The sequence below is a fragment of the Panthera pardus genome, unplaced genomic scaffold, assembly GCF_024362965.1.
Source record: "Panthera pardus isolate Hobbes unplaced genomic scaffold, ASM2436296v1 HiC_scaffold_10, whole genome shotgun sequence".
Classification (NCBI taxonomy): Eukaryota; Metazoa; Chordata; class Mammalia; order Carnivora; family Felidae; genus Panthera; species Panthera pardus.
Window position 1 is genome coordinate 54,634,011 of NW_026526655.1, and position 19,423 is coordinate 54,653,433.

At 38.2% G+C, this 19,423-nt stretch overlaps 1 protein-coding gene across 2 annotated transcripts in view; it reads left to right on the forward strand.

Moving 5' to 3' along the window:
- The first annotated feature begins 12,094 nt into the window (after window positions 1–12,094).
- The window catches only part of TTN (titin), a 277,219-nt gene continuing 269,890 nt past the window's right edge, over window positions 12,095–19,423 (forward strand). For both annotated transcript variants that reach the window (XM_053907301.1, XM_053907295.1), the window contains exons 1-4: window positions 12,095–12,298; window positions 14,761–14,864; window positions 17,061–17,264; window positions 18,711–18,998. In XM_053907301.1, coding sequence (XP_053763276.1) covers window positions 14,774–14,864; window positions 17,061–17,264; window positions 18,711–18,998 — 583 coding nt within the window. In that variant the 5' untranslated portion in view covers window positions 12,095–12,298; window positions 14,761–14,773. The remainder of the gene's footprint in view (window positions 12,299–14,760; window positions 14,865–17,060; window positions 17,265–18,710; window positions 18,999–19,423) is intronic.

Genomic DNA, 19,423 nt, shown 5'->3' on the forward strand with positions numbered 1-19,423 from the left:
TATATAAGGCCTTATACCTGTTAGTCTACTAACCTCTAATGAGTGTAGTTTCTATAGGGTGAATGATACTGTTTTCCTCCTCCTCTGGGCCTCTACAAGCATCCCCAGCCCACACCGCAATCTATTACCACACGAGCAGGTGGTAAGTGTTTCTTCACTCTAAAGATGAAAGAATTTGCTAAGGGCAGAACTTTACTGCTAATGCTTTCGCTTTTTAAATGGGAGGGTAAACATTTAACACTTAGATCCAAAATGAGGGCCAAAAGCTGGGCTCTCATTTGCTACTGGAATACTGTAATTGGCAGCTGGAAATGCCCATCTTCTCCAAAATGCTGCACTCTCATTTCCTCCAACAAGCTTCAGGGCTTCAGAGAAAATCTGCCACTAAATAATCATCAATATTTTTCTCTGATAAAGCTTCCAGAAATATTTCATTGAGCACTGTATAAATTTGTGAAGGTGGCCATAATGAAGTACCATAGACTGGGTGGCTTAAACAGCAGCGATTTATTTTCTCACAGCCTTGGAGGCTATAAATTCAAGATCAAGGTGTCAGCTGGGTTGGTTTCTTCTGCGGCTTCACTCCTTCACTTATAGATCACCATCTTGTTCCCATGTCTTCACATGGTCATTCCTCTGTGTATGTCTGTATCCCAATCTCTTCTTATAAAGATACCAGTCACATAGGATTAGGGCCGACCCTAATGACCTCATCTTGACTTCATTACCTTTTTAAAGTCTCTATCTCCAAATACAGTTACATTCTGAGGTACTAGGGGTTAGGATTTCAGCCATATGAACTGTGGAGGGGGACACAAATCAGCCTAGAACAAGCACTTACTGTGTGTTAATCATTGTTCTAGGCAGTACTGCACCTGACAATGAGCTGGGCAAAGTCAAAACTGGGGCCAAATAGTCAGAAGTGGAGGAAAATAGATTCAGTGAGTATCTTTGGTGTGTAATTTGATCAGAGGAGGCCAAGAACAGTTAAGAACTAAATCCAATAGTACAAGTGAGAAATCAGGACCTGAGGGTGGCTGTGGCAATAGAACTACAAAGATTCAGGATATATTTAGGTGGCAGAGTTAAAACAATCTATTAACATCTCAGGAGCAGACATGAGGAAGAGGGAAGAATTAGGAACAACTCCCAGTGCTCTAATTTGGCTGATTGGATAGATTGTGACATTGTTAGCTCTGATAGAAAAATCAAGAAGAGGAATAGATTTATAAGCAGTCCAATCTGGGTATTTTGAGTTTAAGTGTCTCTTGGAGATACTGAATAGATAGTGAAAAGTGAATCTGGAGCTCATGAGAAATGAAAGATCCAGAGATACTGTTTTGAAGGTATCAAGATGTAGTTGAAGCCTGGAAAGTAGATGAGCTAACACAAGGAAAGCACAAAGAGTAAGAAGAAGCAGAAGCTAAGAAAAACCAACATTTAAGGAGAGGCAGAAAGAATAACTGCTCACGAATGAGCCAGGAGTATAGAAAGAAAGTATCTCCAGAAAGGATATCATGGGATTCAAGTTTGAAGAAAGCTCTTTGAAGAGGAAGTGTAAAGTTATGGGGCACGGGGTGGGGGGGGGGGGCACTTGAGTGTCTCAGTTGATTAAATGTCCAACTCTTGATTTTGGCTCAGGTCATGACCTCACAGTTCATGGGTTCAAGCCCCATGTTGGGGGGAGCCTTCTTGGGATCCTCTCTCTCTCACTCTCTCCTCTCTCTACCCCTTCCCCACTTACACACTTTGTCTCTTTCTCTCTCTCAAAATAAATAATTAACTTTTTTTAAAAAGTAGGTGCAGTGGTGAAAGTGATGGAATGCAGAAAAACCTTAGTGTTGTTCACAGATAAAATGTTTTATTAAAGAATCTGAAGCCAAAGGAAGACATGGTCTGAGAAGTAGTTCAAGTTCATTGCTATGAACTCACTGACTTTTCAACCACTCAACATAGTTTTCCTTCTAGTATATTTGAAGTTCTCTATTCTCTAGGACATCCTAGGCATTATAAAAAATACTTTATTTTTAAAAGGCCCATTGCAACTTACTGGGGGATTCATCAGGAATTAATAATGATGACAACCAAAAATGCTGCAAAACAGTTTTTAAAAATGCCCATTAGGCTTAGAAATAAGAAAGGCATTAGAAAACAATGTGAGTAGCATGAGAAGAGAAAAGAAGCCAAATGAGGGAATGAAATGAGTAGGAAATGAAGAAATAAATAGAGCAATAAGCTCAGCTCTAAATTAAGGAAGGAAACATATATGGTGTGTCAACTAGGGCGGCTGGCACATAATAGGGACAGAACTTCAATTAATGCAGATTGCCATCATAGTCGGAATGGTTATTGGAAGAAAAGAGACTGACACCCAGAGGGCAATGCCGAGTCATGAGAAACTTGTGTCTTTTATTATTTTGTGTTTTTAAGACAAAATAGATCATGATTTAAGAGGAAAGAGACAGAAGCTTCTAGAAAGGGGAGGTTGAATCTATAAATGGAATAGTGCAAGTCTGGGCAGGGACAAGAAGAGAAGGATCCAGACTATTGGCCTAGCCTTGAAGAGGAATAGACCCATTTCCTGTGAGACTGAGGAAAAAAGATTAAGTGTACATATGGTTACAGAACTCATGTTTAAGTTTTGCCCATGATAATGGTGACTATAGGAGATGTAGCTTCAACTAGTCTGTTGATGTTAGAAGAAAAGCCACTCTCCAGGGAAGAGACGTGGAGAGAACAAGATACAAAGCATAGTTGGAGAGGGAGAGAAGTAAATGTCATCCAAGGCCTGCAGGCCAGGAACTGCATGACTAAGGTGTAGAAAAGGCCGTCCAAATCACATCAACAAAGCTTCCCCATTCAGTATTTACTGCTTACTGTACTATGAAAAAGCAAAAAAAAAAAAAAAAAAAAAAAAAAAAAAAAAAAAAAAGCTGGTTAACTATTATGTTTTGAAAGCATGTAAAATTACAAAATAAAATGAAAACTTTAATAAAGTAATTGTTTACAGCGGTATGAAGATTCCAGAGGGCCCGGGGAAGGGAAGGTCAGATTTCAAGAGAAGCAGACACAGAACCTACAGCAAAAAAAGATTTTCCCAAAAAGCTCATTTCCTGCCTTGTCTTATATATGTTGGTGACAGTTGCAACTGCTTTTGTCAGTGTTTGCTTTTTTTTTCTTTATAAAAGTAATACATGCCCATTATACCCAAATAACATCACTAGCACTTCAGTGTATTAGGCCTCTTTCCCCCTGCATGTGTTTGGTTTCCCTTGTCTAGATTCGTTTAGCCTGTGGTCACGTTGAGCCACAGAATAGCAGTTTAAGGGGATGTCTTTCATGGAGAAAGTTTTTTTGTTTGTTATTTTTTTCTCATTAACTAGACTTTTATGTTTTCATTTAATTTTTTGAGTTTATTTATTTTCACACACACACACACACACACACACACGTGTGTGGGGGGGGGGGGGGGAGAAGGGCAGAGAGAGAGAAAGGGAGAGAATCCTAAGCAGGCTCCACACTGTCATTGTGGAGTCCAGTGTGGGGCTCAAACTCATGAACTGTGAAATCATGACCTGAGCCTAAATCAAGAATTGGACGCTTAACCGACTGAGCCACCCAGGCACCCCAGTTTTCATTTAATTTTTAAATTTCACAGCTGGTTTTGGATACATTTCTGTAATATTAGTCTTTTTAAATGAAAGTAATATGTGCTTATGGTAAAAAATCAAACGCTTCAATCAGGAAAAAGGTGAAAATTAAAAGGTTTTCATCCTTGCCTTAAAATAAGTAGGTCCAACTCTCTAAAGGAAATCACTCTTAACATTTTTTCTGTATCATTCCAGAAGTTCGCTATGAATTTTCATGAGCATCTTTTGTCTAGTATAGCACTGTACCAGGAGTCAGTGACATAAAAGTCAACTAAACAGATTTTGTTGCTTAAAAAATTTATGGAATTTACAGCCCAGTGGGAGAATCAGACAATAATCCAGAAAATAACAAAACCCAAATAAGGTGAGTGAAACAGATTGCTGTGATCTGGAATAATATGCATTGTGTATCATTCTGCAACTTGCTTTTCACCTACTGTCATGGCCATCTTTCTCGGGCAATATGTGGGTCTAACTCATCTTTAATTAGTGGATAATAGTCATGCTATTACCATGGTTATACCATAAATCAGACATTCCTTGTTGACTGACATTCAGATTATTTCCAAAATTTTTCCACTTCAGACAATGCTAAAAACATTTTTTACCTATACCTCTGTGTTTTGAGGCATTTGACCTCATTTGCATGCAAATATTCCCTCAATCTTTGGAATTTGACCAGGGTAGATTATGCCATACAAAATTATTTACTTGGTGCAGTGTTTAGTCTTTTCCTTAAGGCATCTCAGTTTCCAGTGTTCCTTAAGATAATTTCTCCAACCTGTGAGACTCCACAAATATTTTCCTATAAGCTATTATTATATTTTATTATGTTCTTTTTACTTTTAGATATTTAATCCATTTGAGATTTATTTTACATGATGTGAGGTGCTTTCTTCTAAATAAATATCCAGTTATGTCAGCATCATTATAACAAAACCATCATAGATTAATTCCTCAGATTTTCTTAGATCTATTTCTGGACACTGTATTTAATAATTTACTTTTATATTACTGTGTCAATACCTTGCAGTCTGATTGCTGTAGTTTTATAGTATGTTGTAGTTTCTGGCAAGGCAAGTTCCCTTTTACCATTATTCTTGTTTTTCAAGAGTTGCCAAGTGGTCTATCATATCAGTATAAATACTCCCCACTGGCAGATGTATAAGTTGTTTTCAGTGTATATTTTCTATTACAAATTCCTAGAACAAGTGTTTTTTCATCATGTGATATAATTCTATGTAAGACAAGTAGAGAACAAAAGCCACACATTAATGTATTTCTGATCTGCTATAGACTCACTTATTAGTAAGTAACGCTTTCTTACACAGCTACATTATACACATATTATTCAAATTCACATTTCCCCCAAATTAACAGCCATAACTCTAACAGTGTGAATATATTACAATGTGTCAAACTCACAAATGTTAAACCTCTCAATGTCAAGAACCTACGATGTAAACAATTGGCACCCTACTGGACTTATTCTATGGACACGCACAGCTTTCAGACCTTCAGATTTTTAAAGATCAAATACTTAAATTGACTAATCCCTTGAATTTCTTTCTCTAGTGATAATTTCTGCTCAGACCTACTGCCAAATATTATCTGCTAAAGTCTTTAAACAAAAGTCTTAGAAACAGAGGTACGAGGCAGTCAACTCGACTAGGCTGGCTCTAACACTGACATATGACATAGCTTCATCTTCAAAGCCAGTTTGTGTCATGAACTCCTGAAAAACAATGTGGAGCAAGTGCCTTTAGCCTTCTCATAGAGCAGCAGGTTCTGACACTGGGAGAGATATATTTGCATTTCATGTTGACCTTCCCCAGGGTGTTGGCTTGCCTCTTACACACTTACAAAGAGAAGATCCACTCAATGTCTGTAAGGACTATTCTAAATTCATATTCTACAATCCAAAAGCATAATTATCAAACTGGAAGTGGATTCATTTACAAATATAAGTTACTCAGTAAGTGTAAAGTGGTGATTATGGTTAATGCCAGTGGAAAAAATGTGGAAACCTTTACAACAGGGAATGTAATTTTTATTAAAAACTCTTAATGTTAATAACTTGGCAGTCAACCACACAGAACACCAGGACCCTAGCCAGAATACTCTTGGCTTACAGTTTCAATTCATATCAAAGGAATACCTGAGACAGGTGATAGTTATCCAAGATCTTTAAGATGTTATAAATTCCACCCATAAATCAGGGGCTGGAGCCCCACCCCCATTCTTACTTTTTAAAACTTGTACTATATTTCCTTAGCCTCTCATTCAGTTGCATGTAGTTAATTGACTTTTAGTCTTATGCCCTGGAATTTTTGTTAAAAACTTTCACCCAAAACATCAACATATAAATTAGGTCACTACATCTGCTCTAGATATATTGTTAAACACTTATGTTCTGTATATCATTCAGTGCCCCCTCTTTAATTTTTTAAAAATTTTTTAAATGTTTATTTATTTTTGAGAGAGAGAGATACAGAGTGTGAGTGGGGGAGGGATAGATGAAGAGAGGGAGACACAGAATCCAAACAGGCTCCAGGCTCTGAGCTGTCAGCACAGAGCCCCATGTGGGGCTTGAACCCACAAACTGTGAGATCATGACCTGAGCTGAAGTCAGACACTTTACTGACTGAGCCACCCACATGCCCCAGTGCCCCGTCTTTTAAAGTTGTACATGACATATTTTTAAAATTTAGTGTTAGAAAAATTACACTTCCTCAAGAAATTGGTATGCTTCCTTCTCTATATAGGGAATTTGTGCTTCTCTTTTTAATTAACTTCCAGGAAATTCAGCTTTATACTTGAAGTTCAACTATAACAAATATTGTGGCCATCTTGGTTTGTGAACTTGTGCCGTTCTTTGACATGGTTTTAGTTTTCTACTTTTTTTGTATTTTCTCTGAAAGATATTTTTTATTTCCATTTCTTTTTTATCTATTTTATGTGCTTTTGCTGAAATGCTTCAATACTTTCGTGGAATGAAATAAAAACACCAACCCAAGGTACCCTCTCCATGAAAAGTTCTGCTTTTGTGGCACCTGTAGAGCCCTCCTCCATCTCTGCCAGTGTCTCTAGCAATTGTTTTGACCCTTACCTTTCATTGTGTCTTCTTGCATTGTTACATACCTCTCTTGTCTTTCCAACTAATATTTAAGTGAAGAATATTCCATTTTCTGTATCCTGTATAGTTCTTGGTGCATGGAAGACACTCAAAAATTATTTTATAAGAAAATAAAGGAGGGACAGAAGAAGGGAAGGAAGGAGAGTAGGGGAAAGGAATGGAAGTCTGAACTTAATATTAAAAATATGAGCTGCCTGGAGGGAAGAAGGGATAAGGAAGAAGTCTATTGGAAATTGAAGCAGCTATCTAGCAACTAAGATAAATGTTTAGGTTGATTTACCTTAAGAAGGATAGAAGCTTTTATTATTGTCTCTACACAAGGTCAAGTCATAGTCAGGACAGGAAGCACATGCAACTCAATAGCATAACTGAGGAGGGTTTAATGAAGGACTATTACAAGGTGTGTGCAGGCTCATGAACACTAATCAGGGGTTGGCAAAGAGCTTTGCAAATAGCAACAGAACAAAGCCAAAATTAGAAACATTGGAAAGGAGAAGTTATTGGGAACCAAAGAAAGTACCGCTAGGAAAGGGGTCCCCGACAGGAGCATGGCCGCAACAAATAAAGGCCATGGCCAAAGTACGGCCAGGCAAGGAGAGAGTCTGGGGAATTAATACCCCAAACTCTCTCCTGTCAGCATTTCCCATTGGCTGGACCTTGTCAGAAGCCAGAGGCAAGGGAGGACCCCCCCACCCTAGAGTTCAGCCTCTTAGGGGCATGAAGGATGAAAGAAGGTAGGTAACATATGGAAGGGCAACCAGAGAATCCAGTGCCCTACACTTTGCTTTCACAGTAAGGGCTTATTTCAAAAGGATTCTGTATTTATAATGAAGGGTGGAAATGGAGTGGGAGTATTTGGCTAAGAATTTGAAATAGATGGGTAAAACACAGAAGTAAGGTCTAAATCTCTTCAGTAGACACACGAAATCTTCAAAGTTCCATATGAACCCAAATTATCATTTAACGCTCAAAGGGTCTTTCTAATGTTTCAAAAGTTACTTTGCTTTTTGATACAGTAAAGCTGCCTTGACTTTTAGGTTTTTGTCTCACACAGGCTCTTTTACTTTTGGAAGATCCACCCTTTAACATGTCAAGCATATTAATATATACCTGTCATGGGGCACCTAGATGGCTCAGTTGGTTAAGCATCTGACTCTTGATTTTGGCTCAGGTCATGATCTCATGGTTCATGAGATGGGGCTCTGTGATGACCGTGTGGAACCTACTTGGGATTCTCTCCCTCTCTCTCTCTGCCTCTCCCCCACCTGCTTTCTCTGTCTCTCCCAAAATAAACAAATAAACTTAAAAATTTTTTTAAGCATACCCATCATAAATGTAGTTGACTAGCTGACATGTCTTCTTTTGCAGACATTTGATAAGCATCTATTATTTTTCACCTCTGCAGATTCCTTTTTGTATTTCAGGGCAAAGCATTTTTCGGCCCCCAAACACATTGACCCTGAAAAAAGCCCTTAATTTTTAGGTTCTGTGTCTGAAGCAGTTACTGTTTAAAATGAGCCAGGCTGCCTCCTTTCAGTGGGTGTAAAGCTTATTATTTGACAACAATATCACCTCCAGTGAGCATCTGCTGGTGGTTGGATCTGATCTGGTTTGTGGTCTCCAGTCCCACGCCTCCAGAAATCCAGCTTACTTCTTCTTTAAGGTTGTGGTAGTTTAATTCTATGCATAAATGTCATGTCACCTTCTGAGATCCTTCAGGGAAGGATGTATGTGTTTCTATGAGTTCACTGTCGGACTTTTCAAAGATTTCTTAGAATATTTAGCCAGGTAGTTAAATAATTGATCAAATCATATTACTAAGCACAGAAATTATTATATTTGGGTCCCAGTTGGCAGTAGCAAAAAGCAAAATGCTCACTAAGTGTCAGATTCTCACTATCCTGGGCACAGTCATGTTCATTTTATCACCTAAGCTTCCCAATAACACTTTGAAGTGGATATTATAATCCCCAATTTCCAACTGACAAATCTGACACTCAGGGATTCAAGTGAGTTGCCCAAACCCACGTAGGGTAGGAGTGAATTTCCGTGTGTCTCTGGAGTCAGTGCTGTTAAGAAATGCGAAGATCTTTCTGATTTTGGCAGAAGTATCCTATGTGTTTAAAATAATCTTTTCGAATTTTATGTGGCATTAAATGTGTTGGGGACTATTCGTACACCTATCAATAACTAGAAATCAATCAAGTTGATCTTACTACTAAACAAGGTAGTAAAAGTGGGATGAAGAGAATCTTCTCTTGAATTTCAACCAGTACTTTCTTGCCTCTTATATCCCCAGTGTAACTTTGTCTGCTTCTATAACTCAAGGAACACAGATGATAATACATTAAAATGGTTTTTCTGGGTGACCAGTTCCTCCCTGTACACTTCCTAAATTTGCTCTACTCCTTTCTTGTGTATTACAAGCTCAGTGATGAGCTTATATTCAGTTTTGAAATACTTTATGAGTATAGATAAATCTATAGACTATATAGTTATATTATTAGATACTATTGTCCTTACTAAAATGCAAACTCCTTGAGGGCAGAGATTCTTGTCTGCTGTGTGCATTGCTATAATCCCTGTGCTTGAACAGTATTTAACAGAGTAAGAGCTCACACAAAAGTTTTTAATGAATTATAAATACATTAATTTTACTCTTTTCTCTCAGAAAGGACTCTTACATTAGCTTTGAAAACTGTACCCATTTCTCTATCCCCAGTAAGTCCTTCCTTTGGTAAATTGTTCTGTGTAGTATAAACAGAGTCTGGCACCACCACCAGCTGTGTAGATGGAGTGACTGCCTGAGTTTATGCATATCCTAGTCTAGGTCTCAGTCAAAATTACTGAGAATTTATTTGAATTTATTAGACCACAATCCCCAAGAGGGCAGGAACCACAACTATCTTCTTGGTCATGGGTATCTAGCCATCATCTAGCAAAATGCCTGACACAAAATCACTATTCAGCAGATATTGTTGAGTGAATGACTGATGACAGAAACCAGAATTATAATTTAGCATAGCATTCAGCACTGAGCATATACTTAATAAAAATTTATTGAATTGCTTTGACTGATGTTCAAAAAGAATCACACCATGCATTCCAAAACTAAGTAGGCATTATATTTGAACTATCAGCTGTTTTGGATTATCTATGGGACTCTGCTCCACTGTTAGGGTGGTAAATTAAGATCTTACTGCATCAGCAAACTCCTCAAATCTGAGTAGTATTTGGTTTCCACTGGGCTAGCTTACTATATTCCAACTATGGCATACTTAATTTTAAAACTAATGCTTACCATGATATCATGTGCTGTCCACTACTGTTCACTAATCCAAAATAATATAGCTTCTTTCTAGACTAGTATGTTAGTTATTTACTTACTAGTCCTTTCCTTATTTCTTCCTTCCTTCTTTCCTTCCTCTTTCCTATCTTCCTTTCTTTCTTAACTCCGAATGTCACATAAGGATGTAAATATCAAAAGGCAAGGATCTTGACAATACTGCAAAGTCTAGAAATGTTCAGGAACAGTGAATAGACAAAAAACTTTGGAGGCAGACACTGGACCTTATGTTTATAATATATGGCCCATTTTCCCAGCTCTTGAGCTCCCTGAATTGCACCAGCTTGCACCAGATGACGCAAGCTTCAAGATTCTACCCATTCGTTCCCTCTAGTTCCCAGAAGAAATAAAGGGCTTTGACTTTGGTTCCAACAAAAATAACAAGACATTAACATGCTTCACATTAGATCAAATGAACCTAAAAAATATACATACATGCACACCACACACACACACATGCACAAGCACATTTTAAATAGATAGCCAATTGGTGAACACCCCAAATCAGAGAGGTCACACATTTCTAGTCTTACTTTGCTTTATGACTGGCAGCTTGCCTGTAACATGAGTCTCTTCTTGAGAATATTTTTTAAGACATACGACATGAAACTAGTTGTTTCTGAAAAAGTCAATCAAACAGGATTATTGAAGGTAGAGTCAATAGAGGGAAAAATGATGCCACCAATACAGATATCACCTCTGAAGTAAAGGAGATGATTTTTAAGTAAATACATGGTGTCATCTTATGTATATAATTGTACTACACTAGTTTTCCAGTATAGTTTAGCACTGTTCAATGTTAATAAATTAATCATGACATAAATAGTTATAAAGTATGAAATATGCAAGAAGTTGAAAAGTCTGATGCATGGCCATGTTCTTCCACAACCCAGAACATTTTTACTAAAAACACAAATAAACTGAGCTTAAATTTTAAAATTTTTGTCTATTTTATTAAACAAAGTCTTTCTCCATTACCAACAAGACAATTTTCTTCCCTCTTAGTGAAGTTTTACAAATCTCTTGGCTGAACCATTATAAAGATCTTTTGGTATGCTCTTTTCTATTTGAAATATCTCTTGCTTGAAATTAAATTCAGTCCTAAAATAGCAACTATATCATTTCCTAACCACTTCCCATTAGTAACAGCAAACTCCAGAGATAAGTAAAGCAGCCTTCATGTGTCTGGAAAAAAGAACCCTATGGATGATTTAAACAGAAGAGTTCGCTACTTGTTAAGAAACAGTGCATGCACATTTGTAAATACTAATGCCAGAAAGATATGAAATCTGAAAAAAAAAGTGAAATCATTATACTGCATAGACTAAATCTAAGCAGAGTTCAGATTTTGTCATTCCACATTATGTCTTGCAGGGCCGTATAAACACTTAGCTCATTAACATTGACTTAATTCTTCCTAAAGTACAAGTGGATTCTGGAGAATGTAGATAGTGTAAATGAGCTCTCTCAATGCTAAAGTTTAGAGGCACTCATTCTTCAAAGAAGGTGAAGTCTAATGCATGAGATAGATTCCCTCATCTGCTGTCTTGATTGACAGGTACATTTGGTTGGTTGTGTGGGGGAAGGGAAGAGGAGTGGGGCCTGACTCACAAGGTCAGGCCCTTCAGGTAAAAGGCTATTTTATATAACTGCCCACAAATGCCTGCTATTGCCACAAAGTCTCAAATCAGTGTTTGCAGATGTTAACAAATGCTCTTCTCTCAGCCTCAATAGTTGTTCTTTAAATACACTTCTATTTCCTTGGTAAAGCCTCTTTTGAGATGCTAAATTTAGCACTGCCAATCAGAAGAACAGGTGGTCTGTGACACCACCAAATAGGTCCCTTTCCCATCATGCTTTCCTAAGACAGCCAATCACCCAGGGGCCTGCCCTAGGGATGTGGGGCTGTCAGCAGATCTGGTAAATAAAAGGGCAGAGCCCAGCCCTGGCTCTTGAGCAGTCGTGCATTCCCAGCCTCGCCTCGGGTGTAGGGATTGCATAGAAAAACAAAACTGCACAGTCTTGACTGTGTAGTTTTGTTTTTAAGTTTAGAGGCTCACCGATTCATGTCGGAGATGGTCGAGAAAACCAACTCTAGATAGGACGTCGTTTCAGAAGCAACCTTGGGCTTAGTCCCACCCTTTTTGGGCACTCTTGAGAAATCAGGTGAGCAGCATCTTTACTTTTTTTTCTTCTTCTTTTTTTTTAACAGTAGGGTCCCTTCCTTCTTGATTTCTAGTTCCCAATTCAAACTTTTGTTCTAATGTATGAAACGTTCCGACGCAGAAGTGTTTGTCTACTTGTCGCTGTTACCGTTCTGTTATTTGAATTATTTGAATTTGAATTTCAATTATTTGAATCCATTTTCTTTAAAAAGTTCAACGCTGTAGCGTATCAGCACAGTCGATGATTCAAATTGTTTAGATCCACCTACTACTCTAAAAGTGTTAAAGTTGAGGTCAGAAATGGTGATAGAAATGTTTGTTTCTGTTATAGACTCTTTGTCTGTTGAGAGTGTTCAAGGTTATATTACTCAGTGATAAAGTGAGACACACCAAGAATAGCTCTGATAAAATGCATGTGGCATCAGCTACACCCTGATGACTTTTTAAGGGAATCAACTGCTGAGGTATCAGTTGCGGGACAGTGACAAAACACTTGCCTGCTGTCAGTCAACACTGGAGAGTTTATTTTGGGAGCATGACATTTTAGATGCATACCTTCAGCCCCAATTACACAAAGGCCTTTCAAGAGCAAGTGCTAAAACAACAAAAGTTACCTATCCAATAGGAATAAAAGGCCAATTTAGATAAGATAATTGTAATATATTTAGAAATTTGGGGGGAAAGCTATATCATAGTTTTAGAAAAGACTCAGGATCTCATTATGCATTTTAATTTAGTTCGTAAGCAAGTTATATATGAGCTAAATGTTGGTGTTGAGGGTAAGAAATAGTATTTTAAAGACTTAATATCTAAATACGTTTTGACTTCCCATCTTCCTGGATTTAGATTACAAATTATAAATGCCTGTAAATACATTGGTATATAATACATAAATGGTGTCAAAGAATACAGCTATTTTTAGAAGATGCACTAGGTTGTAAACAGAGGAAGTTAGACACAAAAAGTTATTTGTCCTCAATGTAATATGCCATATGGAGTTCTTGGCAAAAGATTCACAAAAACTTGGGGATATTATTTGAATTTTCCAAGTGTAAATTTTATTGGCTCAGAATTCTGGTTTCATTTTCTTTTAACTAAAGAATAAAAAGTTACAGTAAGGTACAGAATTTTCTATTTATTTATTTATTTATTTATTTATTTATTTATTTATTTTTAATATATGAAATTTACTGTCAAATTGGTTTCCATACAACACCCAGTGCTCATCCCAAAAGGTGCCCTCCTCAATACCCATCACCCACCCTGCCCTCCCTCCCACCCCCCATCAACCCTCAGTTTGTTCTCAGTTTTTAACAGTCTCTTATGCTTTGGCTCTCTCCCACTCTAACCTCTTTTTTTTTTTTTTTTCCTTCCCCTCCCCCATGGGTTTCCGGTACAGAATTTTCTAGAAAAATTATTTTTCCATAAAGTCGTAGTGAACAGGGAATTTTGTGAAAATCGGGAATGAAGTAACTGACAATTGAATATAAGGTATTTATGCATCAGAAAATTCTTCACAATCTCTCTGGAACTTATGGACAAAATACTTTCTCCCACTAAAAAAGGACCTAGCTGCAAATTTCATATTCATTTCTTTGGTTTTGAATATTCGTGTTAAGAAAGCATGGGGCTTTTAACTTCATTTACACTTCACATCAGCATTCCATTTTTCAGGTTTGTACCTTGTTCCTTATTAAGTACTCAAGTCAGTATTTTTCTTTCAGATCTGTATAAAAGTTGGCCTGCTCACATGAGTTTAAATGTTCCTATGCAGTTCAGCAGGAGCAACATTTATTGAGCAGTTACAATGTGAAGAAATATTAGAAATAGACTGCACTATATGCTGTCTGTGAAAGGTTTGCATAGTGACCAAGACTTTCCAGAACTTTCCAAGTAAGGAAAGAATTGCAAAGTTCAAATTTTTAGTGTTGGTGACTATTTTAAGTAGCCACCAAGATTTCCTGAAGTAATACTGCCTGAAACTATGTCAACTTTATAAATGGAGATATAGTGAGTAAAAGATATTGGGAGGAAGGAATTTTTTTTAATTATTGTCTCTCAACCATTGAAATGATGCACAGATTCATTCTATTCTTTCCACACATCTTTTATTGTTCTTCTCTACCCCCACAAATTCCAACTTTCCCTCTTTCTCTCACCTTGGTGTCCCACGTTTGGTAAGACTGAATTTCCCTCTTTGACCACTAGAGGACACTCCTTGCTCTGCTCTCCTGAATTTTTTCCCATTTCTCTTTAGACTTCTTACTCTGTTAGCTTCAGGTCAATTCAGACAGGGGCCCATGTTCAAATTCAAGGCACAAAGGAGAAGGCCTACCCATCACTCTAGGCCCACAGACGACCTAAGGATTAATCTCTTTGAAAATGTGTGTCTCTGCCATTACAAAGTAGCTCCAGAGTGGCCCTTAGCTGTGACATTCTAACTTATTTTATGTTCCTTTTCAGAGTGCCTAAAAAGATGACCACTCAAGCACCGACGTTTAAGCAGCCGTTACAAAGCGTTGTGGTACTGGAGGGTAGTACCGCAACCTTTGAGGCTCACATTAGTGGTAAGCTCACGCCTTCACACTTTCCTTTTGTCCATCTTCTCCCCAGTACCTTAACTTGGCTGTATGACCTGACACCAAGTTTAAGCCATGTTTCCGCTTTGTAAAATTGGTCCAACTGTATGGAGGGCCATTATAAGGGTATACCGTTCACAGAGTACTGACAAAATCTGACAATATAATGGCTTAAAAATGTTTTATTCATATTTATAATTCCACAGAGCAAAATAATTAGCATTGGATTAAAATTGCTGTCAGAATCCAGCAGCTAAGTACAACCAAATCTGGTCATTCTATTTTTGGGTTCAGCTGCAGAGCCAGACTGCAAGCCAAGAACTGAAGCCCAGTAGGGGGCCAGCCATGGAGCTGCGGGGCAAGTAGCCTGGGGCTGACTGCTCTGTGCCAGACAATGGGAAATAACAATACATTGGACTTTATAAGAAGCAGAAAACTTTCAGTGTTGCGCTAACTCCTAATTATTTTACTCTTGTATATTCAATCTTTATTAAATGATTCTAGTGAATTAAAAGGTTTTCCAATCTTTTGGAAACGACAACAAAAAATAGTATATGCCACCCTGGTCTATATATTAAAGAGAAATAAACATTGACTTTAGAATTTTATTTAAAAGAAAGTTCTTCTGGTTTTTCCCCCCTTTTTCTTCTTCATAACTCATATTAGAGGTGGTTCCAAAAAATGCATGATTTCTGGGACTTACTGTCTTCTGAAAAAAAAATGAGGGTAATCTACAAACTACATTGTAAATAATTTCAAAATTATTTAATCAATATTGTCCGCAGTATCGTAACTGGTCCTATAAAATTGTATGGATTGATTAAAAATCAAGCTTGATGCACCTCCATGGTGCACTATCCCTCTTTTTATATTTTTTGGCTTATAATAAAGATATAAAATAAGATTTCCTTTTCCTTTCTTTTTCCTTTCATTTTTTCTATTTTATGTAGCAATCTTCTTCCTAACTGGATAAGACCTTTACACTGCACAAATATCCTATAGTCATTCTTCATTTTCCATTGTGTATGCATATAGAGACCAACTCCATTCTTCTCACGCATGATAAACTCTGACTTTACAATAATACATTTATTTACCTTGTAACACTCAGTAACTTTTGAACTGAGCTGAACGCAATTGGCTTCAGTGGGAATTTTGCCTGTTTATGAAGTTAGTGGGATCTTGCTTCCCCATAGCCTCTTATTCCTTCACACTCCGTGCTAATAAATTCTCAGGAAAACAGCACTGAAGATACTTGATATTCATGAATTAGGCAAATAAACTATTCCCTTGGTCATGGTGGGAGATGGGTTCACGTAAGGACAATGAAACAAATGTTCTCTTGATTTTCTCCACCTCACAGTTTAATATAAAATAAAATAAACCATGCTCTGAATTTGCCTCATGCCTTCTGAATGTACAGAATGTTACTATCCTTAAAATATCAAACCACGTACACGTGGTTCTTAGCTCCACAATTTGTGACAATTGAAGAGAATTTGCCTTCTCTACCTGCAACTCCAAGTATACATGTTGTTCTGTAAGACTAGTTTTGGCTTTGTGTCATTTATATGAGACCCCGTCTCTCTCTGCACTTTGGCGTTTTTTGCTGATTACACATTTGAAAGGCAGGAGAGTTCGAGGAGACAGTGTCCCTGCAACCACAGAGGGCGGACACGGACGGGCTTGACCTCTTGTGCTTGCTAGGCAGTGCTTTTGGACCCTTTGCTGCTTTTGCTCTTTGTTTTTGAAGAGGACAACAGTCACTTTTTATTTCAAAGTTTCCTTGGCTCTGCACTTCTATAAATCCCTTTCATGATTTTAATGCCATCCGTTAAATTGCATCAGGGAGAACCTGGGACAGGGGGGCAGGAGCTGGAGATTCTAATCGTCCATGTGCCACTGCTGGCCGAGGGACCTTGGAAAAATCACTGAGCCTCTTTTGGTCTCAGTCTCCTTCCCTATTAAATGAAGGTATTGACCTCTACATGAACCCACAGACCTCCTCGTTGTCTGCAAGTTGACCCTTTCATCGTGTGGCTGTCAGGTTTTCCTCATCATTAAGTGGCCTTACACTCTGGGGAGCTCATACCATTAGGACAAGATGGTGAACACAGCAGCACAGAGCAGAGGACATTGCAGAGCCCCATTCCAACATAAAGATGAATTGTATTTGTGCTCCAGGTTTCCCAGTTCCTGAGGTGAGCTGGTTTAGGGATGGCCAGGCAATTTCCACTTCCACTCTGCCCGGCGTGCAGATCTCCTTTAGCGATGGCCGCGCTAGACTGACGATCCCCGCCGTGACTAAAGCCAACAGTGGAAGATACTCCCTGAGAGCCACCAATGGATCTGGACAAGCGACTAGTACTGCTGAGCTTCTCGTGACAGGTAGGCTGGAGGGGACGCATCTGTCCTCTGCTCTGCCCCCAGGGCCTCTCCAGCACACGGGAAAGGAGGTCCAGGAAGAGCTACTGAGGGACAAGTAGATGTGGCTAAAATCTAGAGAGGGGCCCAGGAGGCTCAATTGATAGCAAAGTTGTTTGCCTCAATTTTCCTCTCAAAAGACAGCACAAAAGTGGCTGAGAACATTTCCTCTATACACATGTTAAACATTCAAGAATATATTAAGGAAATATTAAAAACCATGTTTCTGAGCAAGCGGAAAAGCTTAAAGCCTTGTTTATAAGCCTACTAAGGAAACAGGTACATCATCAAGAATTTACGCTTTAACAAGCTCCTAGATGATACTGAGGCAAGTCTTCACAGACCACCCATTTAAGAAAACTGCTCTCGACTATAAAGTTCAATAATGCTTCACTTACTTTCCATTTCTAATAATAGTACACGGTAGACATTACACAGAAAAAGGCAAATGCATGACGCAGTTACCTCGGAAAAGTTACTACTTATTCTTCATGGCCTCTGTCATTTTCCTTCATCCTTTACTTCCTGGTAAGACATTAATACATGAAACATCGCCTTACTTTACACGCTAGAAACAGTACCTGCATAACCAGCTACGGAACGTTATATATAATTATCCAATAAACTATGCTGCCGGCATGTTCAAGTATAGGACTGTTACTGATCTAAACACAAGGTGTATCAAGAACATCGCGTGTGAACTTTAACATTTATCCGGAAAATCCAGAAATGGAAAATTCACAGGGGTGACAGGTTGTTTATTACTCAAATACATGTCAAAGTTAATCCCATTCTCTCTTCACATTCCTAAAAATTTCTTTCAGTGTAATTAACCAAATAATCCCCTTTCTGTAGCCTAACTAACATTAAATCATGTCACTATTTAGATTAACATTTTAAATGCAAGTAAATATTTGGGTTATTTGAATACTAATCAATTTGGAGGTAATTTAGGATTTTTAACATTAAATTAAAATTTAATGATTCTATAAGTCACGGGTACACTTATCACAGCCGTTGGGATTCATTTTAATGCAACTTACTGAAATATACAGAAATTATTTTAACATGTTAATATAGTGCTAGATGTGAGGTTGGGAAGATGTGTCCAAAATATTCTCTAAAAATGTTATAATGACATCTAGGCTTTTTAAAAAAAAAAATTGTGGTGGCCTAGAACTGCCAAACTAAACAAAGCGAATATGATAAAATATGGTTGTGGGATTGCCTTCTGCCATCTTCTGGCTCCTTTTTCGCTGTCATATGCATGAGCTGGGCTCAAGGACAGTCAAGGTTGTTTGGTTCAGAGAGTCATCGCCTCATTTTGGAAACGGAGCTGTGATCGTTTAAAAATAACCTATTTGGAGCACCCTGGCTTGCAGTGCTGATTTTCCTCCCTTCCCCCTGCAGCAGAGACAGCACCACCCAACTTTGTTCAACGACTGCAGAGCATGACCGTGAGACAAGGAAGCCAAGTGCGACTCCAAGTGAGAGTGACCGGAATCCCTACACCTGTGGTGAAGTTCTACCGGGACGGAGCCGAAATCCAGAGCTCCCTTGATTTTCAAATTTCACAAGAAGGCGACCTCTACAGCTTACTGATTGCAGAAGCATACCCCGAAGACTCCGGGACCTATTCAGTAAATGCCACCAATAGCGTTGGAAGAGCTACTTCCACTGCCGAATTACTGGTTCAAGGTGCGTGCTGGAGACTGAGTAACAGGGAGGAGAGAGTGCTGATCTAGGAGGAAGTGGAGCCAGAGGCCGTCCTGGCTCCCCTCGAAGGCTTTGGGGAACCTGCGAGCAGAAAAGCAGGCTTTTCAGCATGGGTGAAAAGTCTCTGAGATTCCAAGCAGGAGCTCATAATCATTGAAGCAATCTGTGTTTACTAAGCCCATTAGAAGCTAGAAAGTCTCTCAGCTGAGTCATCTGTGTTTTCAAATTGTTGACCAATAATGGATGTGAAAAAATACGGTTCTAAGTAAATTCTTACCCAATAATGAACATATTGTATTTTAAAACCTGATGTATATTAATGCAAAATCCAAAACCTTATGCATTTTTCTCCATCAAAATACCTAGAAAATGTTACTGACTTCATAGACAGAATTAACATAATCTCT